General features: G+C 43.8%; 1 protein-coding gene across 9 annotated transcripts in view; it reads left to right on the top strand.

The window, feature by feature from the left end:
* syne1b (spectrin repeat containing, nuclear envelope 1b) overlaps positions 1 to 25,770 on the top strand; it is a 163,784-nt gene that overhangs the window by 20,546 nt on the left and 117,468 nt on the right. For 5 of the 9 annotated variants that reach the window (XM_045207583.1, XM_045207587.1, XM_045207586.1 and 2 more), the window contains exons 1-14: positions 3 to 603; positions 2,908 to 2,969; positions 11,681 to 11,776; positions 12,134 to 12,217; positions 12,527 to 12,547; positions 14,728 to 14,820; positions 15,079 to 15,263; positions 15,585 to 15,781; positions 16,483 to 16,592; positions 22,398 to 22,505; positions 23,109 to 23,246; positions 24,137 to 24,301; positions 25,076 to 25,188; positions 25,442 to 25,610. In XM_045207583.1, coding sequence (XP_045063518.1) covers positions 525 to 603; positions 2,908 to 2,969; positions 11,681 to 11,776; positions 12,134 to 12,217; positions 12,527 to 12,547; positions 14,728 to 14,820; positions 15,079 to 15,263; positions 15,585 to 15,781; positions 16,483 to 16,592; positions 22,398 to 22,505; positions 23,109 to 23,246; positions 24,137 to 24,301; positions 25,076 to 25,188; positions 25,442 to 25,610 — 1,620 coding nt within the window. In that variant the 5' untranslated portion in view covers positions 3 to 524. Of the gene's footprint in view, positions 1 to 2; positions 604 to 2,907; positions 2,970 to 11,680; positions 11,777 to 12,133; positions 12,218 to 12,526; positions 12,548 to 14,727; positions 14,821 to 15,078; positions 15,264 to 15,584; positions 15,782 to 16,482; positions 16,593 to 22,397; positions 22,506 to 22,538; positions 22,558 to 23,108; positions 23,247 to 24,136; positions 24,302 to 25,075; positions 25,189 to 25,441; positions 25,611 to 25,770 lie in introns of those variants that run through there. The other 4 variants (XM_045207592.1, XM_045207585.1, XM_045207582.1 and 1 more) reach the window with 3 other exon arrangements.

Genomic DNA, 25,770 nt, shown 5'->3' with positions numbered 1-25,770 from the left:
GGCAGACAATGCAGCGGGGGCTGGTCGGTGCACACATCACACACACCACATATCACATCCACACAACACAAGCATAGCTCTTCTGGATTTTGGGAGAATAACAGGAAGAGGAGGGAAGGATGGGAAAGATTGTACATATCTGTCTCTATTAGAGGGGTTTCCACTGGTCTCTGTGTGTTTGGTCGGTGTGTGTTTGTGTGTGAGGGGTGTGTGTCGGGGTGTCGGGGGAGGAAGGGATTGAGGCTGTGTCCCTGCAGCAGTCAGGCAGCCCCCATCAGCTCAGCTCTGTGTTGTCACCGGGGAAACAAGCGACCAACCAGGCTGAGGCAGCCCAGACCTGTTTTGCTTCCTGCCGCCTGAAATAAAAGGGAAAGGAACAGCTCTGTTTTTTCCCTCTTTCCTCTGTTTCTTTTTCCACTGTGGATGGACTGTCATCTTCTACTCCCACAGACAGACAGACATACAGAGGCTCACAACAAGCGTACAATGTGAAGGGCATAGGGGCAACGGAGAGTGTGTGGATAATGGCTCACTATAAGGATGTAGCTGTCAAAAAGACCTCTTCTCTCAACCTGGTGACGGGATTCTTTCAGTATCTCCGCGGTAAGTAGGCCAGCAGCAGTGATTTCTATAGATCATCATCTCTCACTGCATCCCACCCTCTCATCCTTAGTGGATGATTTAGTTAATGCATATGGAAAATAACAAGGAACCAAGCTTGGATTGTGGTTTATATGGAGGTGAACCAGATGCATGAACCAGAAATATACTGACACAGCGGCACTATGGATGTAAGGCATATGGAGGAGGATTTAGTTAGTGCAGAAATAACAAGGAGTTTACTGATGCTTTGGTGTAGCTAGGTAAACCAGATGAAGCACTATGTTTGTTGTATGCTTCACTGGGCATCCCTGCATGTGCATCACTGATGCTCCTTTAGATTATACTATATGCCTTTGGGTTAATATGGGTTCTTTGCTCTCGGTGGAGGCTATCTAGTGTTAGCATAGCCCTGTTCTCCAGCATCACGAGACCAGAGAGTATACTTTAAGTGCGGATGTTTAAAAATGGCCACTGTGTGTGTGCAGTATTCCTCAACCTACTGACACAAATGCACATGTCACTGTATGTGTTCAGTGCACTACAAACACTGTGCAATGCAAGTCACCCTTTTCTTCTATGATAGCGACAGATGTTTTGTGTAGTGTGAAAGCAGAAATGCATTATGCATAAGGCACAGAGTCTGTCTGCATATATTATCCACCCCTCCACAAAGGCGCAGGCTGGGGGTGACCTGAAAGAGTATGCATGCTGTTATTGGTGGGTTGGGCTCTGAGCAGTGAGTCTGCAAGACGTGTGAAGCTGTGAACAGATATCTCCTCTGCTTATACTCTGATCTACTTAGGACTCTTACTTTGATGGGACTTTTATCTGTCAATATCTAATCATTATACAGTGCATTCGGAAAGTATTAAGACCCTTTGACTTTTTCCATATTTTGTTACGTTACAACCTTATTCTAAAATGTATTAAATAAATGTTTTTCCTCAACAATCTACACACAATATCCCATAATGACAAATCAAAAACTGGTTTGTAGAAATGTTAGCAAATGTATAAAAAAGAAAACGAATACCTTAAAAAAAAGTTTGGAAGCACCAAGACTCTTCCTAGAGCTGGCCGCCCGGCCAAACTGAGCAATCGGGGGAGAAGGGCCTTGGTCAGGGAGGTGACCAAGAACCCGATGGTCACTCTGACAGAGCTACAGAGTTCCTCTGTGGAGATGGGAGAACGTTCCAGAAGGACAACCATCTCTGCAGCACTCCACCAATCAGGCCTTTATGGTAGAGTGGCCAGACGGAAGCCACTCCTCAGTAAAAGGCACATGACAGCTCACCTAAAGGACTCTCAGACCATGAGAAACAAGATTCTCTGGTCTGATGAAACCAAGATTGAACTCTTTGGCCTGAATGCCAAGCATCACGTCTGGAGGAAACCTGGCACCATCTCTACGGTGAAGCATGGTGGTGGCAGCATCATGCTGTGGGGATGTTTTTCAGCGGCAGGGACTGGGAGACTAGTCAGGATCGAGGGAAAGATGAATGGAGCAAAGTACAGAGAGATCCTTGATGAAAACCTGCTCCAGAGCACTCAGGACCTCAGACTGGGGTGAAGGTTCACCTTCCAACAGGACAACGACCCTAAGCACACAGCCAAGACAATGCAGGAATGGCTTCGGGACAAGTCTCTGAATGTCCTTGAGTGGCCCGGACGATCAAACATCTCTATAGAGAGACCTGAAAATAGCTGTGCAGCGACACCCCAAATCCAACCTGACAGAGCTTGAGAGGATCTGCAGAGAAGAATGGGAGAAACTCCCCAAATACAGGTGTGCCAAGGTTGTAGCGTCATACCCCAGAAGACTCTAAGCTGTAATCACTGCCAAAGGTGCCAAAAGTACTGAGTAAAGGGTCTGAAAACTAATGTAAATGTCATATTTCTGTTTCTTTTTTTTTTGCAAAACTGTCTAAAAACCAGTTTTTGCTTAGTCATTATGGGGTATTGTGTATAGATTGATGAGGATATATATTTTTAAAATCCATTTTAATAAGGCTGTAACGTAACAAAATGTGGAAAAAGTCAAGGGGTCTGAATACTTTCCGAATGCACTGCATGTGATTGTATTATAAATATATGGTTTTTAAAGGTGTTTTGTGTGCATCTTTAGTAGGGCCCGGAGGATACCAGTATTGCAATATTTTTTCCATGGCAAAAATGAAAACATATTAAATATTCTGTGCTAAAGCTTGGAAAATAAATACAAGTGACTGTGGAGAACAACATAATGATGTTTGTTTCTTGTGCGACATCATGTATTGACCATGTTCTGTACCACTTCAATTCCAGATGAACAAGAGGCCGTACAGAAGAGGACCTTTACAAAATGGATCAATTCCCACTTGGCAAAGGTAAGAAGATATCCTTTACTATGTCTTTGTGCTTCAACACAACACTTGATAAGATGGGTGTGTGTTAACTATTAATGCCACCCGCAGCCTCCATTTCCATATAGGACCGGAGATGATTGTTACAATGGTATAATCACTGATATTCAACAATTGTATCACTATGATAATATTGCTATCCTGAATATTATCCTGACCTATGTTATCAGATGGCTGTAGTAGTATTGTACTGCTGTCTTTGACCGCCCAGTTTAATAGCTGCTCTATGGACAGTGGCATTTCAGTAGTCCTTATGACAATCATTGTTGAACAGAGAATGGACCATGAGATGAGGGTTGTCATCCAATCATAATGATTCTGCGAGCCACCTCATAGTGTAATGGAACCACATTACACAAACAAAAGTGTCAGAGGTTTTATGTACGTTTTGTACATATGGAAAACTACAGTTTGATTGCATCCATAATAGACACTTAACATTTGGAGATATGTTTTTCATCATCGGGATGTTTGGATTGTGTTACAGAATAGCTACTGAGTTGTTTGTAGAATCAATCCTGTAAAGTTATTTTAATTGTGCTGAAAACTAGACCAGAGGAGAGTGAGGCAGAGAGAGACACTAGTAAAGACGACTCAGGGCAGAGATCCCTGTTTCTCCGTTTCTGAGTAGGCCTACAATATGCCTGGAGTATGCCTTGCCGAGCCAATGTGATCGGCAGAGTAAAGAAGACTAGGAAGGAATCGTAAGGTCTCTACCACAAGGTGGATCTATCTATGTCACTATATTGTATACAGGAGATCACCAGGGCTGCATTTTAGAGTAGATGGTACCTGTAGAGTAAAGCTGTGGGTGTGTGTGTGTGTGTGTGTGCTGCGTTTGTGCCTGTGTGTACGCCTGCACACTTGTTTGTGTGTGTGGGCGTGCGTGTGTGTATATTTGAGTCCATGGCTAGGTTTGGCAGGCAGGGAGTGTTCAGCAGCACGGTGCAGATGGAGAGCGTGAGGTGGGAGGAACATTTCTCTGCAGGAAGCAGTCCCTCTGCTCCAAAAGCCCATGTGACAGTTCAGCTCTTTAACACTATAAACATACTCATATTAAGTTCTAACTATATACACTACCGTTCAAAAGTTTGGGGTCACTTAGAAATGTCCTTGTTTTCGAAAGAAAAGCAATTTCTTTGTCCATTAAAATAACATCAAATTGATCAGAAATACAGTGTAGACATTGTTAATGTTGTAAATGGCTATTGTAGCTGGAAACGGCTGATTTTTTATGGAATATCTACATAGGGGTACAGAGGCCCATTATCAGCAACCATCAGTCCTGTGTTCCAATGGCACGTTTTGTTTGCTAATCCAAGTTTATAATTTTAAAAGGCTAATTGATCATTAGAAAACCCTTTTGCAATTATGTTAGCACAGCTGAAAACTGTTGTGCTGATTTGAAGAAGCAATAAAACTGGCCTTCTTGAGACTAGTTGAGTATCTGGAGCATCAGCAATTGCGGGTTCGATTACAGGCTCAAAATGGCCAGAAACAAAGAACTTTCTTCTGAAACTCGGCAGTCTATTCTTGTTCTGAGTAATGAAGGCTGTTCCATGCGAGAAATTGCCAAGAAACTGAAGATCTCGTACAACGCTGTGTACTACTCCCTTCACAGAACAGCGCAAACTGGCTCTAACCAGAATAGAAAGAGGAGTGGGAGGCCCCGGTGCACAACTGAGCAAGAGGACAAATACATTAGAGTGTCTAGTTTGAGAAAAAGACGCCTCACAGGTCCTCAACTGGCAGCTTCAATAAACAGTACCCGCAAAACACCAGTCTCAACGTCAACAGTGAAGAGGCGACTCAGGGATGCTGACCTTCTAGGCAGAGTTGTAAAGAAAAAGCCATATCTCAGACTGGCCAATAAAAATAAAAGATTAAAATGGGCAGTCTGAGATATGGCTTTTTCTTTGCAACTCTGCCTAGAAGGTCAGCATCATCTTTCAAAAACAAGGACATTTCTAAGTGACCCCAAACTTTTGAACGGTAGTGTATAAACACATAGAATTGCTCATAATGTCATCATCATAATCGTCATCATCATGAGTGTGGGCATAACGCATTACAGATATGGGCTTCATAGAAACTATTAGGGCCAACCATGTTATCTTGCTGTATTTTAGACAGCCATAGGCTCAAAGGCTTTCGGTGACACAGCACATTGTGCTGCTGCTTGGTCAGAGAGGGTGACTAATCACTAATACAGGGTTTAAGTTTTGAACCCAGAGGAGAGATTTGTCTTTTGTTCTGTCAGATTTGGCCAACGGGGAGTTCAAAGCGTGGGGTCAAAAACTTTGGAAGAATCTGAGTAATGTGGCCAGCCAATAAGTCACCATGGAGATCTATTCCTCATTATTCATGTTATACTCTTATACCCCCCCTCTCTCTTTCACTCTATCACTTGCTTTTATTCTCTCTCTCGCACTCTCCCCTCTTTCTTTCTTTCTTTCTTTCTTTCTTTCTTTCTTTCTTTCTTTCTTTCTTTCTTTCTTTCTTTCTTTCTTTCTTTCTTTCTTTCTTTCTTTCTTTCTTTCTTTCTTTCTTTCTTTCTTTCTTTCTTTCTTTCTTTCTTTCTTTCTTTCTCTCTCTCTCTCTCTCTCTCTCTCTCTCTCTCTCTCTCTCTCTCTCTCTCTCTCTCTCTCTCTGTCTCTCTCTCTCTCTCTCTCTCTCTCTCTCTCTCTCTCTCGCACTCTCCCCTCACTCTCTCTCTCTCTCTCTCTCTCTCTCTCTCTCTCTCTCTCTTCTCTCTCTCTCTCTCTCTCTCTCTCTCTCTCTCTCTCTCTCTCTCTCTCTCTCTCTCTCTCTCTCTCTCTCTCTCTCTCTCTCTCTCTCTGTCTCTGTCTCTGTCTCTCTCTCTCTCTCTCTGTCTCTCTCTTACACTCTGCCCTCTCTCTTTCTTTCTCTCTCTCTTTCACTCCATCACTTGCTTTTATTCTCTCTCTCTCTCTCTCTCTCTCTCTCTCTCTCTCTCTCTCTCTCTGTCACTCTCTCACACTCTGCCCTCTCTCTTTCTTTCTCTCTCTCTCTTTCACTCCATCACTTGCTTTTATTCTCTCTCTCTCTCTCTCTCTCTCTCTCTCTCTCTCTCTCTCTCTCTCTCTCTCTCTCTCTCTCTCTCTCTCTCTCTCTCTCTCTCTCTCTCTCTCTCTCTCTCTCAATTCAATTCAATTCAAAGGGCTTTATTGGCATGGGAAACATATGTTTACATTGCCAAAGCAAGTGAAATAAATAATAAACAAAAGTGAAATAAACAAAATTAAATGAACAGTAAACATTACACTCACAAAGTTCCTAAAGAATAAAGACATTTGTCTATATACAGTGTTGTAACAATGTGCAAATAGTTAAAGTACAAAATGGAAAATAAATAAACATAAATATCATCTCTCTCTCTCTCCCTCTGTCTGTCTCTCTCTCCCGCTCTCTCGCTCTCTCTCTCTCTCTCTCTCTCTCTCTCTCTCTCTCTCTCTCTCTCTCTCTCTCTCTCTCTCTCTCTCACACACACACACTCTCCCCTCTCTTTCTCTCACTCTGTGCATACCAATGGACCTGTAGAATAAGCCAAGTCATGAGCCTCTCTCCAGTTCAGCCACATCTACACTAGGCTACTGCTACTGTATGAGGGATTCAAATCTCAATTCTTATCAATAAAAAAAATAAATAATAATAATATGATTATATCAATTAATCTCTCAATCATTTTATCTAATCTCATCTAAACCTTTTCAGTCTGATAAGCAAAGCCGTTCATAATGTATTACGATAGATCCCATGGTGGGTACCTTAAAGTTCCCATTTTAAAATAGATTTTGTCATCAAATTCTGAATGGAACAAAATGTAATATGTTTTCCATGACAATAGCATGGATGGTTTTATGATGGAAAGTGCCGGCTCTTTTAGTTTGAACTTTCACTGGGCAGTCACGCTTTTCCCATTGTGTCCATTTCCTCTCACATTATCAAGCACTTTTGCACTGATTTTATGACAGTGTGTGCGTGTGTCCGTGTGCATGTGTGTGTGTTATGACAGTGAGAAGGGGGTTTGTTATGTGACTCCTATTTTGTTTGTCACTTAACCCAGGATGAGCTTGATGGTTTGTTTACCTTGTGACTCATATAAGTATAATGACATTCTGGAAATGTATGGTTGATGTTACCAGTCAAATAGTTTAATGTAGTTTATATATTTAAATTGATCTTGTTGTTAGGATACTGGTGGTCATGGGGGAGGAATAATAGCATCTAAAATACTTCCATTGGATTCTGTCTTTGAAGCAAAGAAATGTGTATAAAAAAAAAGTGTATACTTTTCACACTGTTGTACCCCAAACAGTCCCAGCCAACTGCGTCCTGTCATCCTGTCATGAAATGTGACGAGTTGTGATACGAACAGCTCAGCCTGCCAAGACAATTCCCACAAATACCAGAGTTTCTGCTCTGCCCAAAATTACAACCGAATAATTGCAGCATTACTGCAAAAATGGAAGAGGAAAGTGGAAGGGGGAAAATGTAAGGAACTTGTCTGTCAGCCTTGCATTAAAGAACATAATTGGTTAAAGAAAACTGTGATAAATAACAAAGTATACCAGTTTCATTTAAGGACCAAAGGATTGACAGCCATCCCATATAGATTGCAAAATAGTTGGGAAGAGATTTTTGACATACCGATCCCATGGCATAGTGTTTATGAACTGATACGCAAAACGACGCCGGATTCAAAACATATAATTTTTCAATTTGAGTTATTATATAAAATTCTTGCTACCAATAGAATGTTATTTATATGGGGGATACAATCTTCCCAGCTCTGCAGATTTTGCTGCGAAGAGACAGAATCATTAGGTAATTTGTTTTGGTACTGTCCATTTGTAGCTTGTTTTTGGACACAGGTCCAGGAATGGCTAAAGGATTGCAATATTTACCTGGAGCTAACCCTGCAGATTGCATTACTGGGTGATCTGAAAAGTCATAGTCAATCGATCAATAATATGATAATACTTTTAGCAAAAATGTTTATTTTCAATTTACAATCTGTAGAAACAATGAGAATAGAAAGGTTCAGAACTTTTGTAAAACATCACAGTACAGTTGAAAAATATATGGCAAATAGAAATCCAATATGGATGGTGTTAAGAGATAGATGGGTGGTGTTGAATGGAGTTGAAGGATGGGACTAATAACAACTAACAACAACTAATAACAACAAGATAACTAATAATGTAAGCATACTGTGTCCATAATAAGTATATAGGTTATAGGTTGAGAGCTTTTGTGAAAGAGCACAGTTAGAAAGATATGGCATATAGAAGCAAACCGGATGGACATCATGAAAATGATCGGAGAGGTTGAGGAAGTTCAGGAGTAAAAACAAACAAAATAAAATTATTGTAAAATTGACTGTGTCCATAAAATGTATATAGTATGTATAAGCTAGAAGTAGAGGCCTAAGCATTGTTGTTCACTAGTTTACTTCAATAAGGGAAGGGGTGGTGGGGTTGGAAAGTAATAAAGGGAAATATATTTTAAAAAAGGAAATGTATATTATGTATGTATGTGTGTATATATATATATATATATACAGTGGGGAGAACAAGTATTTGATACACTGCCGATTTTGCAGGTTTTCCTACTTACAAAGCATGTAGAGGTCTGTAATTTTTTATCATAGGTACACTTCAACTGTGAGAGACGGAATCTAAAACAAAAATCCAGATAATCACATTGTATGATTTTTAAGTAATTAATTAGCATTTTATTGCATGACATAAGTATTTGATCACCTACCAACCAGTAAGAATTCCGGCTCTCACAGACCTGTTAGTTTTTTTTTAAGAAGCGCTCCTGTTCTCCACTCATTACCTGAATTAACTGCACCTGTTTGAACTCGTTACCTGTATAAAAGACACCTGTCCACACACTCAATCAAACAGACTCCAACCTCTCCACAATGGCCAAGACCAGAGAGCTGTGTAAGGACATCAGGGATAAAATTGTAGACCTGCACAAGGCTGGGATGGGCTACAGGACAATAGGCAAGCAGCTTGGTGAGAAGGCAACAACTGTTGGCGCAATTATTAGAAAATGGAAGAAGTTCAAGATGACGGTCAAATCACCCTCGGTCTGGGGCTCCATGCAAGATCTCACCTCGTGGGGCATCAATGATCATGAGGAAGGTGAGGGATCAGCCCAGAACTACACGGCAGGACCTGGTCAATGACCTGAAGAGAGCTGGGACCACAGTCTCAAAGAAAACCATTAGTAACACACTACGCCGTCATGGATTAAAATCCTGCAGCGCACGCAAGGTCCCCCTGCTCAAGCCAGCGCATGTCCAGGCCCGTCTGAAGTTTGCCAATGACCATCTGGATGATCCAGAGGAGGAATGGGAGAAGGTCATGTGGTCTGATGAGACAAAAATAGAGCTTTTTGGTCTAAACTCCACTCGCCGTGTTTGGAGGAAGATGAAGGATGAGTACAACCCCAAGAACACCATCCCAACCGTGAAGCATGGCGGTGGAAACATCATTCTTTGGGGATGCTTTTCTGCAAAGGGGACAGGACGACTGCACCGTATTGAGGGGAGGATGGATGGGGCCATGTATCGCGAGATCTTGGCCAACAACCTCCTTCCCTCAGTAAGAGCATTGAAGATGGGTCGTGGCTGGGTCTTCCAGCATGACAACGACCAGAAACACACAGCCAGGGCAACTAAGGAGTGGCTCCGTAAGAAGCATCTCAAGGTCCTGGAGTGGCCTAGCCAGTCTCCAGACCTGAACCCAATAGAAAATCTTTGGAGGGAGCTGAAAGTCCGTATTGCCCAGTGACAGCCCCGAAACCTGAAGGATCTGGAGAAAGTCTGTATGGAGGAGTGGGCCAAAATCCCTGCTGCAGTGTGTGCAAACCTGGTCAAGACCTACAGGAAACGTATGATCTCTGTAATTGCAAAAAAAGGTTTCTGTACCAAGTATTAAGTTCTGCTTTTCTGATGTATCAAATACTAATGTCATGCAATAAAATGCAAATTAATTACTTAAAAATCATACAATGTGATTTTCTGGATTTTTGTTTTAGATTCCGTCTCTCACAGTTGAAGTGTACCTATGATAAAAATTACAGACCTCTACATGCTTTGTAAGTAGGAAAACCTGCAAAATCGGCAGTGTATCAAATACTTGTTCTCCCCACTGTATATGCGAGAAAAAACTAACATATGGGGGATTGGAAGTGATGCAGACAATTACATTGATGGAAGTTACAATCTATCTGTAATGTTAAAGCTGATCTACCCCCTAAAAATAAAGACCAGAGTTTCATTAATTAAAGCATTGTTTTTGTGTATGATTTCTGAGAATGTTCTGTGTGTTTCATAAAGTAGTTTGCTCTGTCAGCTAACTCCGTCAGAATTCCCTCAGCTTTGATAATACATGGATAGTTGGATACAGTACGTTACATGAAACAACTATGCCCAGCTAGGATTAAATGGACCCATGCTCTGATTTTGCTCTGAATCACACCGCCTCAGGAACGGGCACCTAGCCATCTCAGAGGCACAGGCACCATCTTTTCAGCTGCAGGGGAGCTCTTTCTGTTCTCTTTATAGTCCAGCCTTTAGCTAGCCAACAAGCTCTGTTCGGTCTGTACTCCAGCCTGTAGCTAGCTAGCTCTGCTTATACTCCAGCCTGTAGCTGGATAGCTCTGCTTGTACTCCAGCCTGTAGCTAGCTAGCTCTGTTTATACTCCAGCCTGTAGCTGGATAGCTTTGCTTGTACTCCAGCCTGTAGCTGGATAGCTCTACTTGTACTCCAGCCTGTAGCTGGATAGCTCTGCTTGTACTCCAGCATGTAGCTAGCTAGCTCTGCTTGTACACAAATAAATGTATGCACGCATGACTGTAAGTCGCTTTGGATAAAAGCGTCTGCTAAATGGCATATTATTATTATTATTATTATTGTACTCCAGGCTGTAACTGGCTAGCTCTGCTTGTACTCCAGCCTGTAGCTGGCTAGCTCTGCTTGTACTCCAGCCTGTAGCTGGATAGCTCTGCTTGTACTCCAGCCTGTAACTGGCTAGTTCTGCTTGTACTCCAGCCTGTAGCTGGATAGCTCTGCTTGTACTCCAGCCTGTAACTGGCTAGCTCTGCTTGTACTCCAGCCTGTAGCTGGCTAGCTCTGCTTATACTCCAGCCTGTAGCTGGATAGCTCTGCTTGTACTCCAGCATGTAGCTGGCTAGCTCTGCTTGTACTCCAGCCTGTAGCTGGCTAGCTCTGCTTGTACTCCAGCCTGTAGCTGGCTAGCTCTGCTTGTACTCCAGCCTGTAGCTGGCTAGCTCTGCTTGTACTCCAGCCTGTAGCTAGCTAGCTCTGCTTATACTCCAGCCTGTAGCTGGATAGCTCTGCTTGTACTCCAGCCTGTAGCTGGATAGCTCTGCTTGTACTCCAGCCTGTAGCTAGCTGGCTCTGCTCTCTTTTCTCCTCAACACAAGGGCTGGGGGAGAATGAATGTGTTGTGTTTCTAGGATTGACATATTGAAAGATTATAGTGGATTGTAATAAGATAATACGCCTTTGTTAAACGACAGTAGGTCTATAATTTGTAACAGTATAGCCTACCAATTATCATGTTCAAACAAGTATTTGATTAGTTTCACTGTTGAATCTTCTCTTTCCTAGCGTAAACCACCTCTAGAGGTCACCGACCTTTTCGAGGACATCAAAGATGGTGTGAAACTTCTGGCTCTGTTGGAGGTGCTGTCTGGACAGAGACTAGTAAGCACTGCTCTTAATATATACAGTCATTGGTAATGCTGGATTCTTCTATTCATGCTACAGAGTTCAGTCACATTTCATTACCATAATATTGTGTAAAGGGAGGATTTTGAAAATGTATAAATAAAGGAATTAAGAACTCACAGCCAATAATCACACTGTAGTTAGTTCTGTGTTGTATAGGCCTACTTTTCAGTCAGTGCTACTCTCTTACATTGCTGGTTGTTTATATGTATTTGTCTTGAACTTTCTTGCTGTTTTTAATGTGAGCGCTCTGGTAAGATTTTGTGTATTTACAGGACTACATATGGGAAATACACTTAAACTTTACTTGAAGCCTCCCTCCTCTCTCCCCAGCCATGTGAGCAGGGCCGCCAGCTGAAGAGGATCCACTGGGTGTCCAACATCGGCACCGCCCTCAGGTTCCTCGAAGGCAGGAAGGTAAGCACGCCCTCAGAGTATAAATACACAGCCAAAGGGCCCCTTCGCAATGTCACTTATATCTTATAAGGGTTTTATTAAAAGCAATTGGGCAAGGCTTGTGAAAAGAAGATTCATCTCTGTTTAATGCTAGAGGTTTGAAAATACAATATTGTATCACAGTGTTTATGAACAAAGATAGATCAATGAAGTATATGTACTGTATCTATGCAAGGCCCTTTGGATGGTACATCCTCTCTCAGTCAGTATTGCTTTGAGGCCTGTCTCTTATTGTGACCTTCTCTCACCATGCCTGACCTCTGACCTCAGTCTGTGTACCGAGGATCCCCGGTCAGTGGCTGCCTGTAAAACACACTGTGTTCAGATACTGTATACATTTCTTTTGTTTGATGCACGGTGTGTATTCCTAGCTATTCTTTGGTTGAGCCATTCCTTTCCTCCTAGTGCATCTTGACTATTGTACAGTCGTGGTCAAACATTTTTGAGAATCACACAAATATTGGTCTTCACAAAGTTCGCTGCTTCAGTGTTATGAGATATTTTTGTCAGATGTTACTATGGTATACTGAAGTATAATTACAAGAATTCCATAAGTGTCAAATACTTTTATTGACAATTACATTAAGTTTATGCAAAGAGTCAATATTTGCAGTGTTGACCCTTCTTTTTCAATCCGCCCTGGCATGCTGTCAATTAACTTCTGTCCACATCCTGACTGATGGCAGCCCGTTCTTGCATAGTCAATGCTTGGAGTTTGGAAGAATTTGTGGGTTTTTGTTTGTCCACCCGCCTCTTGAGGATCAACCTCAATGGGATTAAGGTCTGGGGAGTTTCCTGGCCATGGACCCAAAATGTTGATGTTTTGTTCCCCAAGCCACTTAGTTATCAATTTTGCATTATGGCAAGGTGCTCCATCATGCTGGAAAAGGCATTGGTCGTCATCAAACTGTTCTTGGATGGTTGGGAGAAGTTGCTCCCGGAGGATGTGTTGGTACAATTCTTTATTCATGGCTGTGTTCTTAGGCAAAATTGTGAGTGAGCCCACTCCCTTGGCTGAGAAGCAACCCCACACATGAATGGTCTCAGGATGCTTTACTGTTGGCATGACACAGGACTGATGGTAGCGCTCACCTTGTCTTCTCCGGACAAGGTGTTTTCCGGATGCCCCAAACAATCGGCAAGGGGATTCATCAGAGAAAATGACTTTACCCCAGTCCTCAGCAGTCCAATCCCTGTACCTTTTGCAGAATATCAGTCTGTCCCTGATGTTTATCCTGGAGAGAAGTGGCTTCTTTGCTGCCCTTGACACCAGGCCATCCTCCAAAAGTCTTCGCCTCACTGTGCGTGCAGATGCACTCACACCTGCCTGCTGCCATTCCTGAGCAAGCTCTGCACTGGTGGTGCCCCGATCCCGCAGCTGAATCAACTTTAGGAGACGGTCCTGGCGCTTGCTGGACTTTCTTGGGCGCCCTGATGCCTTCTTCACAACAATTGAACCTCTCTCCTTGAAGTTCTTGATGATCTGATAAATGGTTGATTTAGGTGCAATCTTACTAGCAGCAATATCCTTGCCTGTGAAGCCCTTTTTGTGCAAAGCAATGATGACGGCACGTGTTTCCTTGCAGGTAACCATGGTTAACAGAGGAAGAACAATGATTTCAAGCGCCACCCTCCTTTTAAAGCTTCCAGTCTGTTATTCTAACTCAATCAGCATGACAGAGTGATCTCCATCCTTGTCCTCATCAACACTCTCACCTGTGTTAACGAGAGAATCACTGACATGATGGCAGCTGGTCCTTTTGTGGCAGGGCTGAAATGCAGTGGAAATGGTTTTTGGGGATTAAGTTCATTTTCATGGCAAAGAGGGACTTTGCAATTAATTGCAATTCATCTGATCACTCTTCATGACATTCTGGAGTATATGCAAATTGCCATCATCAAAACTGAGGCAGCAGACTTTGTGAAAATTAGTATTTTTGTCATTCTCAAAACTTTTGACCACAACTGTAGTGCCATCAACCAGGTGCTTTCTGGTTGTCATGCATTTTGTATGCATTTCGAAACTTTGGATTCAAATCTTTCCTGATCTCACCTTTTTACTTAGTTACACAATCAAAAAAGATCCTACAAAAAGACAAACGAAAATATGCTGCAACCTCTAAAAACACATTTATGTAAACTAGTTTGTTGATCCAAAGTTTGTTACAGTGATATTCACTACATTGGCTTTATTGTTACTATCCTGCCAAATTGAGGACGCTCCATATGTTATTGAGCTTGGCTGTTTCTGTCTCATTTGCTTCCGCTCTGCCTAATATCACTTTGTTGCATCAGAGAGCTGATTTTGATGGCTGTGAAAGAAAAAACATAAAATGGTCATTATTATGGCAGTGGCCCACTCACTCAACAAGGCCTTTATTTGTTAAACAATGAGTACATGTATTTACCGGACAATTCTTTTTCTGACAAGTTGTGAATTGCAGTTCAATTGGGGTTTTCTTTCCCAACAGATCAAGCTAGTCAACATTCATGCCACTGACATCGCAGACGGTCGACCATCCATTGTCCTGGGGTTGATATGGACCGTCATTCTCTACTTCCAGGTAATGTGTTGTTGTATCTGGTCAGTTTGCAAAGTTACGTATTGTAATATGACTGTCTGTGATTGTTAACAGTGTCTCACAACTCTCAGTGGGTGGTCTTCAGTGTTGTTTGACCTTTTATTCTGTTTGTCAAATGTTGTTATATTGAGGAGTGACACTTTAATAAACGTTTTTAATCTAATCGGATCTACATACATTTATTGGATATTGCTATGGTTACACAGAGCACGTTTGCTCTAATTCCTTACCCTGTCTCAGATCGAGGAGTTGACCAGTAACCTGCCAGCCCTGGCAGCCCTGTCCAGCAGTACCTCCTCAATGGACAGCATGGCCAGTAACTCAGAGACGGGCAGTCCCCCAATGAAGAGGAAGGTAGTACCCAAGAAGTTCCAGGGCAACGCCAAGAGGGCCCTGCTCAGATGGGTGCAGTGCACCGCCGCCAAGTACATATACCACTATATATTTGGGCAGCTTCTCTAACCAGTGCTCCAACGGGCAAAACAGGTTGAAATGATGTCAATACCACTAAATTACAACGAGTTCAACATCATTTTCTCAACCAGCTTTGCCTGGCGGGTGGTGGATTTATTTGCCTGTGTGTGTGTGTGTGTGTGTGTGCATGCATGCATACTCTTGACTGACCACCACCATATTGTCAGCCAAGAGTATGGGAACCCGAACTGTCTGTATCTTGATTAGAATTATAATTTCAAGAGTGCTCTGCCACCGCCCCACTGTAAACGTATACTTCTGTTTGTCCCAAGGCGTCAGGGCATGGAGGTGAAGGACTTTGGTGCCAGTTGGCGGAGCGGGGTGGCGTTCCACTCTGTGGTCCATGCCATCCGCCCAGACCTGGTGGACATGGAGGTGGTGAGGAGGAGGAGCAACAAGGAGAATCTGGAGGAAGCCTTCTTATTGGCCGAGAACGAGCTGGGCATCCCACGCCTGCTGGATCCAGAAGGTTCCTACCTCTACCCTTCTATTTAATAAAAAAAAGATTGCTTTGTCAAAATATGTGCATACCCCCTCACTCATCCCCAGCTCTGGCTGGTGCATAGGTCAGCAACAAAGGATCTCCACCTCTGTCTTCCATGATGCAAGAATTGTGCAATTCCAACAGAACTTGAAGTACTCTTCAAGTTTTCATTGAAGATTGTGCAAGGTTTATTTTGTTCCATCAAAGTGTTGTTGATACGTCTGTCTGGAGATAATAATGCAGACAGCAACTCTGCAGCAGTCACGTCAGGAGAGATCAGACTCCTGAGCCCTGAGGCTTCATTACGAGCCTCAATAAACATCTCTGTTTTTATCATGGCCCTCGTTTTCTCCGAGATCAGGTCAGCGATGGAGACTACAGAATACATTTATAATTAGATGTCAGTGTGTCAGAGGAAACACTACATTTAGTCTCCTTCAGGGCACAAATGTGTTCCCTGTTTTTATTGTGTCATATTTATTATATGTCAGGAATGATGTCCCTGCACTGTCATGTCTGTATTTTACTCTATATATCATTTTAACATACTGCTATTCTAAAGTGACATATAGACCTATTCACACATCATACTTAATTGACTTACTGTAGTTTGCTTGATGGATACCACTAATGTCACGGTTTCACTATTACTACTTTCACGCCAGACTGTCTCTCTTCCTCTGCAGATGTGGATGTAGATAAACCGGATGAGAAATCCATCATGACGTATGTTGCTCAGTTCCTCAAGCACTACCCAAACCCCCACCATTCTGAGACAGATGGACAAGAAGATGAGGTACCTAGCTATATTCACTGTAGTCCTGAGTCAAGTACTGTATTGGCATTGGCAAACTCAGTGTTGTGTTGTAATGCTTTATTTAAGTGATAATGCTCGAGAAGCCGGTGTTTGGAGGATATATTGGCACGGGTTTTGTTCGTCTCGGGCTGGCAAACCGTGCCAATATATCCTCCAAACACCGGTTTCGAGGGCATTATCACTTTTATACAACGGGTTACCAACATATTCAAATAATGATTGACATATTTTCATTAAAATCGTTATTTTGATGAATTTATTAATACTATTTAATCCTTCCACCACGAGATATAGTCCCAACACAAATCTAGGGTTGCTAACCAAGCTGGCTGGTTGTTCGTTCTATCGGTTCGGTTGCCAGAGATGCCACCCAGTCGTTAAGTCTTTTTGTTCTAAATCTATGGATGCGACCCAGTTGTTCGTTCTAAATGTTTCGTTGCCATGATGGCTGTCAACGTCCTTATCCCTTGCTTGCTAGCTAGCCAACTTTGGATACATCCATAACAATGAGCTAATGATGTGCGATTTTGCCTGGCATAGAACATTTGCTCTCTTGCCAAGCCATTGTTCAGAAGAGATAGTCAACTACACAGCTAACACTTCAAACTGAAGCTGTAATGACAGCGAACTAGCTGCATTTCGTGGTTTTCTATTGGCATTTCTTTGTATTGTGATGTCACGAGAGGCTGTGTCCTGGAGGGACGTTACATCCCCCTGAGGTGGCTGCAAACCCAGACAGCTATGGCTCCATCTGCTGGTATGGTCGGGAACTCCAACCCTCTATGGCCAATCTTCCCACGCAGCTGAAACAAATGAGGAGCTGATGAGCTGAAGGTTTGGGAAGGGAAGAGACACAGTCTCCAACCTGGGCTCTCTGGAGGACAAGAGTGCTGCACGTCCACTTCCAGGAGGAATATAAGGATTTGGAGATACTTACCTTTGGGGAAATACTCACCTTTGGATATATGCACCGGTGGAAATACGTGTGGGACATTTGGAAGGACGTTTTGCTGGGTTGGCCACTAGCTGCAACGTGGAATACAGTAAGACTGGGGAAAAGTTATTTGAGCGAGTGAGAGTTATGATTTTGGATGTGGAAGAGACATCCCTGAACTGTTAACCCTTAAAGAGCCACAAGAGAACAGAATTGTGTTATACTTTCGTTAGTTTCCCAAGACCTTTAATAAAATCCTTGTTTTGATTGAACCTGGTCTCCTTGCACTACTTGAGCAATCCCGCTGAAAGCTGTGTAGCCTCTCGTGACATCACAGATGGTGGAGAATACGGGCACGCTCAAGCGTTAATAGTGCATGTCAGAGGGGGATACCGAAGGTTTGATCACCCAGTTTTCCAAGTTGGCCGTAGGCTCCCCGCCGACTGAAATGGAGGACATATTGAAAGCCCTTGTTGCTGGCCAGCAAGCCCAGATGCAAGCAAACGTGGCTCTCTTGGAGGAGCAAAAGAAAGCCAACCTTCTGAAGGCAGAGGAATTGCAGTTGCAGAGACAGAGGGTGGTCCAAAATACCCGCCCAATAAAGGCAAGTGACTTTATATCTAAGATGGGAGCTACCGATGACATTGAGGCATACCTGCATGCATTTGAGGCCACGGCCACTAGGGAAGCCTGGCCCAAGCAACAGTGGGTTGGTCTGTTAGCCCCCTTCCTAACCGGGGAAGCGCTGAATGCTGTCCGGGACCTGGGCCCTAACCAGGTTACTGACTATGATGCCCTGAAGTCTGAGATCCTCAGCAGATATGGACTCACAAGGTTTGGTATGGCCCAGCGCTTTCACAGTTGGACCTTCCAACCAGACCAACCTCCTCGGGCGCAGATGCATGAACTTGTCCGAATCGCAAGGAAATGGCTGGATCCGCAGAGGAATACAGCAGCGGCGGTGGTGGAGGCCGTTGTGGTGGATCGTTACCTACGCGCCCTGCCTTATGAGGCAAAACGGTTCATCAGTCAACAGGCCTTGACCACGGCTGATCTGACCGTGGAAGCTGTGGAAAAGTACCAGGCCACAGCGGAGATGCTGAATGCTTCCCGAAAAGACCCCAGGAGGGCGGCCCCACCACAAATGGGAAGAACCCGTCCAAAGGACCCCAAGGTCTCGAACCCAGCCACGTCAGGACTTATCCCGGCTCCAGGGGGAGCCAGAAACCAGGCGGGTCCAAGAAGAGTACACCAGGAGGGGGAAACTCGACAGTGTTACCGGTGTGGGGAGATGGGACATATCTCCTGGCAGTGTGGGAAACCAGCCGATGAACCTATGCCCACTGCGGAGTCCTCCAGCTCAGCACCCACACACCGTTTTGCCTCGCTCTTGGGAGTCGTAGATGGCGGCCCAGATCGACCCCCCACCTGCCCGGTAACTGTGAATCACCATGATGTGGAGGCCTTACTGGATTCTGGTAGCCGGGCCACCCTGGTGCGTAAGGATTTGGTGGGCCCAACGTGTCTGACCCCGGGGAAAGTCCTCCCAGTTTCCTGTGTCCATGGGGACACCAGAGAATACCCCATTACTGAACTTACAATGACCAGCACACGGGGAACCATACACACGACGGCGGGGGTGGTTGAGTCCCTCCCCGTCCCTGTCCTAATTGGACGAGACTGCCCAGCCTTTTACCCACTCTGGAGAGAGTCTCAGGAGAGGATAACCCGAGTACCTCGGAAACGGAGAGGCAAGACTCATCCTGGGAAGGCTCCGGTGCAATCCTCCGAGTTACTCACTCCCGCCCGGGCTCTGATAGGGATGGCAGGTGCCCAGACCGACACAGAGACGGAGCTACAGAATCTGGACAAAGAACTGTCTGGTCTGAAGGGGACCGCTGAGAGGTATCGTTGGTTAAAGCAACAGTTAGACATGAAGACAGAAGAGTTAGATATCCTCCAGGCTAAACTCCAACAGAGCTCCTTCCCTAAGCAACAGGAGGAGCTGGAGAGGCTGCGCAGGACCATCGAGGAGTGTGAGGAGACCCTGCGCAGTAGTAAGGAGGTCCAGAAGAAGGCAGAGGGAGAAGTACAAGGTGTTGGAGAACAAGATGAAGAATGCGGAGGCAGAGAGAGAGAGGGAACTGAAAGCTGCTCAACAGAAGCTAAACTCTGCTAAAACCAAGGCTGATGCGTTCAGTAAGAAACTCAAGGAGAGACAACAGGAGGCTGAGTCCCTGGTCCTAGAGGTGGAGGAGTTGAAGAGAGAGCAGGCTGGCAAGCACCACGGCAATGCGGACGCCCTCTCCCGGCGTGATGCCTTCTTCGCTGCCTTTACCCGACGAGGACGTCGGTCCCGAGGAGGGGGATGTGTGATGTCACGAGAGGCTGTGTCCTGGAGGGACGTTACATCCCCCTGAGGTGGCTGCAAACCCAGACAGCTATGGCTCCATCTGCTGGTATGGTCGGGAACTCCAACCCTCTATGGCCAATCTTCCCACGCAGCTGAAACAAATGAGGAGCTGATGAGCTGAAGGTTTGGGAAGGGAAGAGACACAGTCTCCAACCTGGGCTCTCTGGAGGACAAGAGTGCTGCACGTCCACTTCCAGGAGGAATATAAGGATTTGGAGATACTTACCTTTGGGGAAATACTCACCTTTGGATATATGCACCGGTGGAAATACGTGTGGGACATTTGGAAGGACGTTTTGCTGGGTTGGCCACTAGCTGCAACGTGGAATACAGTAAGACTGGGGAAAAGTTATTTGAGCGAGTGAGAGTTATGATTTTGGATGTGGAAGAGACATCCCTGAACTGTTAACCCTTAAAGAGCCACAAGAGAACAGAATTGTGTTATACTTTCGTTAGTTTCCCAAGACCTTTAATAAAATCCTTGTTTTGATTGAACCTGGTCTCCTTGCACTACTTGAGCAATCCCGCTGAAAGCTGTGTAGCCTCTCGTGACATCACAGTATATATTCATTAAAAAAATTCTGATTCATGATTTCGACTGGCTGAGAAAAGCTGCCAGCCTGTCTGTCTCGTCCCGACTGCCGACATGTTCATTACCATAGGACATCTGGAGATCAAATTTCAATATTGAAACAATGTTGCAAATGTCGGAGAGACAGACAGCAAGGTTATTAAAAATCTCTGCTGTTGAAAACGAAATGCTAGTCTAAAAATCAAATCAAATCATATCAAATTTTATTGGCCACATGCGCCGAATACAACAGGTGCAGACATTACAGTGAAATGCTTACTTACAGCCCTTAACCAACAGTGCATTTATTTGTAATAAAAAAGTAGAATAAAACAAAAAAGTGTTGAGAAAAAAAGAGCAGAAGTAAAATAAAATAACAGTAGGGAGGCTATATATACAGGGGGGTACCGGTGCAGAGTCAATGTGCGGGGGAACCAGCTAGTTGAGGTAGTTGAAGTAATATGTACATGTGGGTAGAGTTAAAGTGACTATGCATAAATAATTAACAGAGTAGCAGCAGCGTAAAAATATGGGGTGGGGGGGCAGTGCAAATAGTCCGGGTAGCCATGATTAGCTGTTTAGGAGTCTTATGGCTTGGGGGTAGAAGCTGTTGAGAAGTCTTTTGGACCTAGACTTGGCACTCCGGTACCGCTTGCCGTGCGGTAGCAGAGAGAACAGTCAATGACTAGGGTGGCTGGAGTCTTTGACAATTTTGAGGGCCTTCCTCTGAAATGAGAGATAATGTCTAGATGCTTTTTACAGGGTAGATCTAGTATATAAATTGCCTGGCTGGGCTGATGAGACAGTGGATTGCGCAGTCAGATGGAACAGAGTAAATAGGCATTTTAACGTCATAGATTTAGCCGGTGGTAACTTGTGGAATAGACACCGGCTGGAATGCGGTTTTAACCAATCAGCATCCAGGATTAGACCCACCTGTTGCATAAGTACTTTTATCTTTTGTCTTCTATTGTATTTGTATACTATTTGTATGTATGATTGTTTTACTTTACCTAGCTACAGTGTATTTAATATCAAGTGGCAAACTAATACTGGCACCCTCAGTGTTGTAATGCTTTATGTACTCTATCTGTTATTGTATTCTTGTATCTGCTACTGTATTTGTGTTTTCAGTATGCTAACGCTTGTTGCTAACCATATTTCCCATTACACCAACGACAGCTCTTATGAAAAAAGATACATCAAAACAATGTATCATTGCATGAACTCAACAATCATCTTACTTTCCTCATTGTGCATTACGTCATGCTCTCACTCCATCTCTCTGTCTATGTTATCTTTCCTGTTGCATTTGAAGCTGCTTCTTCGCTGCATTCCAACTTTTGCACTCTCTATCCCAAACCTACAAGTCCATCCATGCCATGCAGTGTAGTGTCTCCCTGCACTGTTCTATATTTCCTCTGCTTTATGTTTGTCATGGCTTTGCTTTGATTTTGCTCTCTTTCTCTCTCTCTCTCTCTCTCTCTCTCTCTCTCTCTCTCTCTCTCTCTCTCTCTCTCTCTCTCTCTCGCTGCCACTAATGCCTTTCTGTGCTGTCTGTTTGTTTTTTTGCATCTCTTCGTGTGGCTTTCTTTCCTGGATAGTATGGTCCTCAAGATATAGAGCAAATGCTTGAGGTATGTTGTCACTGAATATATAGATTAATCAGGGATTCTTATTTTGCTTTGAATCATATTGTGCTTGCTGTGGTACTGGAATTATATTTGGAAGGGGTTTGATAGGAGTAGTTTCACTTTCTGTTGTTTGTTGAGAACTCTGTTGGGGTTGAGAGAGGATGAATAATGGTGCATTGTATTACCTGAATATTATCTGTCATCTGAATGCTGTGTGTTACCTGACTCCCAGAGAGAAGAGCGTAAGGTTCTGAGAGAGCTGAAGGTGTGGCTGGATCAACTGGAGAGGGACGTGCTGCGAGTCCAGGGGGCAGAGGGCAACCTGACAGACAAGTACCAGGTTAGTACCAGGCCAACAGGGGGCAAAGGGCAACCTGACAGACAAGTACCAGGTTAGTACCAGGGGGCAGAAGGCAACCTGACCGACAAATACCAGGTTAGTACCAGGTGACCGGGGGCAACCTGACAGACAGGTACCAGGTGATTGAAACCAAATCTCACGCTACAGTTCCAGGTCACGAGGTGGGGGAAAGAGAGAAGAGACAGAGCTCCGTAAATACCATGACTCTTTCTCAATAATCCTTCCTCAATTTCTTGTATCCCCATGTCCTTGCTGACATTTGAAAAAGGATGTGGGAAGAGGTCACTAAAAAATCAAGGAAAGACTATTAAGAACAGGCCCATATCTGACTGAGCCCTACATTCCTGTGTTATATAATATAATAATAATATAATATGCCATTTAGCAGACGCTTTTATCCAAAGCGACTTACAGTCATGCGTGCATACATTTTTGTGTATGGGTGGTCCCGGGGATCGAACCCACTACCTTGGCGTTACAAGCGCCGTGCTCTACCAGCTGAGCTACAGAGGACCACATATATACTACCTCATTTGTTCGATGTGAATGTTCTTAAATAGTAACATTTCTACTTTGCTCCAGGACTTCAAGAGTTTCCGTGTGCAGTATGAAATAAAGAAGAAACAGACAGAGCCTCTGCTGCAGCCAGTGCACAGGGATGGGAAGCTGTCTGTAGACCAGGCCCTGGTCAAACAGGCGTGGGAACGTGTCTCTATCAGGGTGAGTCAGTGTATTGCTCTCTATGGATCCCTGGACAACTAGCCTGATCCCATACTGCTTCAGTCAACTCTTATTTACAAAGATAGTCCACCAGGCTACTGCACAACCAGCCCAAGAGTGCACAGCGTCTGACACCCTCACATAATCTATGGGCCAGATTCAAAGGGCCGATTTCACGGGGACATATTAAGCTTACTGTAATTATGGATTAGAGAGCATACTCTATGGAGAATGTCCATTGAAATTGCTTTTTAATCCATGACTTTATCTCTGTCTGGGAAACCGGCCCAAAGAGACCATTATAAATAGACTGTAACCTTTATCAATGAGAAATTGTTATTTTTGTCCGCCAACTCATTTTCATTTGCTGTGTGTTTATTAGTTAGACTAAGACGCATTGCAGAATGTGACCCCAGATAGCTATCATAATACACTGAATGAGTGTTCAGTGAGGCGCAAGCTTTTGAAGGAGCGCTCATTAAGAGGGCAGGAGAGTTTTGGAGAGAGGGGAACAGAGAGAGTTTTGTTCAGTTGATAGACTGTTCTGCCTTTAGCGAGTGTCCCCAGCCTGTATGGACTATGGACCGGAGTAGCACAACACTGTTGTCATCCACTGGAGTAGATGCTTGAGAACATGTGGAAACCTTTTTAATCACCACCTGCTTTTTAAACAGCGTGGTTAATGCTAATGCCTTGATTGTACTGATTGTTCTGGCTGTAATGGGTGGCTGATGAAGACCTGAGTGGTCGAAACAGTATCACTAACAAACCACATGGGAGAATAGATTGCGGTGTGCAGAGTCTCTTTTTACCAAACTATGAAGACATTTTAATTTTTTTATCCAGTACCTGCTCAAAGACTTTGGATATGTAATATTTTCTTATACTAGCTCCTGGACTGGCACATCCATCTGGATAAGTCGTTGCCTGGCCCACTGGGGGTGATCGGAGCCTGGCTGCATCGAGCTGAGATCGCCCTGAGAGAGGAGATTCCTATCCAACAAGCCCATGAAGAGACGGCCAATGTGATCCACAGGAAGCTGGAGCAGCACAAGGTATTCAGCAAGAGCAAATCCCATAATATATACATGCACTGTTGCAAAATGATCCTTGGATAGGCATTGTTAGAAGGTACAGCAAATCCCATAATATATACATGCACTGTTGCAAAATGATCCTTGGATAGGCGTTGTTAGAAGGTACAGTAAATCCCATAATATATACATGCACTGTTGCAAAATGATCCTTGGATAGGCGTTGTTAGAAGGTACAGTAAATCCCATAATATATACATGCACTGTTGCAAAAGGATCCTTGGATAGGCGTTGTTAGAAGGTACAGTAAATCCCATAATATATACATGCACTGTTGCAAAAGGATCCTTGGATAGGCGTTGTTAGAAGGTACAGCAAATCCCATAATATATACATGCACTGTTGCAAAAGGATCCTTGGATAGGCGTTAGAAGGTACAGCAAATCCCATAATATATACATGCACTGTTGCAAAATGATCCTTGGATAGGCGTTGTTAGAAGGTACAGCAAATCCCATAATATATACATGCACTGTTGCAAAATGATCCTTGGATAGGCGTTGTTAGAAGGGACAGTAAATCCCATAATATATACATGCACTGTTGCAAAAGGATCCTTGGATAGGCATTGTTAGAAGGTACAGCAAATCCAAAGATTCTTGGTTTTGTTGGTCACATAAGAAAAGATGACAAAGTCACATGATGTTTTTGATGTTGCACCAGTGTCTAGTCTAAATGATTCAACAATGCATTGTTTTTTATTTGAACGTGCATGTATGTGGATATGTGTTTTAGGAGGTACTGAAGAACTTGGAATCCCACCAGCAGACGTTCCAGCAGATCCACAGAGACAGATCTGTGAACGGGGTCCCTGTCCCCCCTGAACAGCTCCAAGACATGGCTGAGCGGTCAGTCATCCTTCAGTCAACTCTACATCAGTGTTAACGCTAATACTGTAACACATCTAAGGATGTCTCTGGACAATATTAGCCTGGTCCCTGATCTGTTTGTGATGTCTTGCCGACTCCTATGGTTGTTGTCAAGCCATGAGTTGACAAGAAAACACAAACAGATCAGGGACAATATGACATTACTTAAATAAGACTGATATTGATCAGAATGATCAGAATATTAATATTGATTTTCTATTTTGTCAAACAGGTTCAACTATGTGTCCACATCATCTCATGCCCACCTGATCAAACTGGAATTCTGGGAGATGAAGTACCGTCTGATGGCGTTTCTCATCCTGGCTGAGTCAAAGCTCAAGTCCTGGATCATCAAATATGGCCGGCGTGACTCCGTGGAACTACTGCTGCAGAGCTACATTGTGAGTTGGTCTTTTCATTAGTTGTTACTGGTTTGTGGTAGCCTGGTGGTCTAGATCTGTTTGTGCTGTTTAGCCAACCTCATGTTTGCCATGAAAATGACTATAGGAGTTGGCAAGACAGCACAAACAGATCTGGTACCACCAAGCTAATTTCCGATGG

The sequence above is a fragment of the Coregonus clupeaformis genome, chromosome 25, assembly GCF_020615455.1.
Source record: "Coregonus clupeaformis isolate EN_2021a chromosome 25, ASM2061545v1, whole genome shotgun sequence".
Classification (NCBI taxonomy): Eukaryota; Metazoa; Chordata; class Actinopteri; order Salmoniformes; family Salmonidae; genus Coregonus; species Coregonus clupeaformis.
The sequence above is the reverse complement of the archived record's forward strand: the minus strand, read 5'-3'. Positions and strand labels throughout refer to the sequence as shown.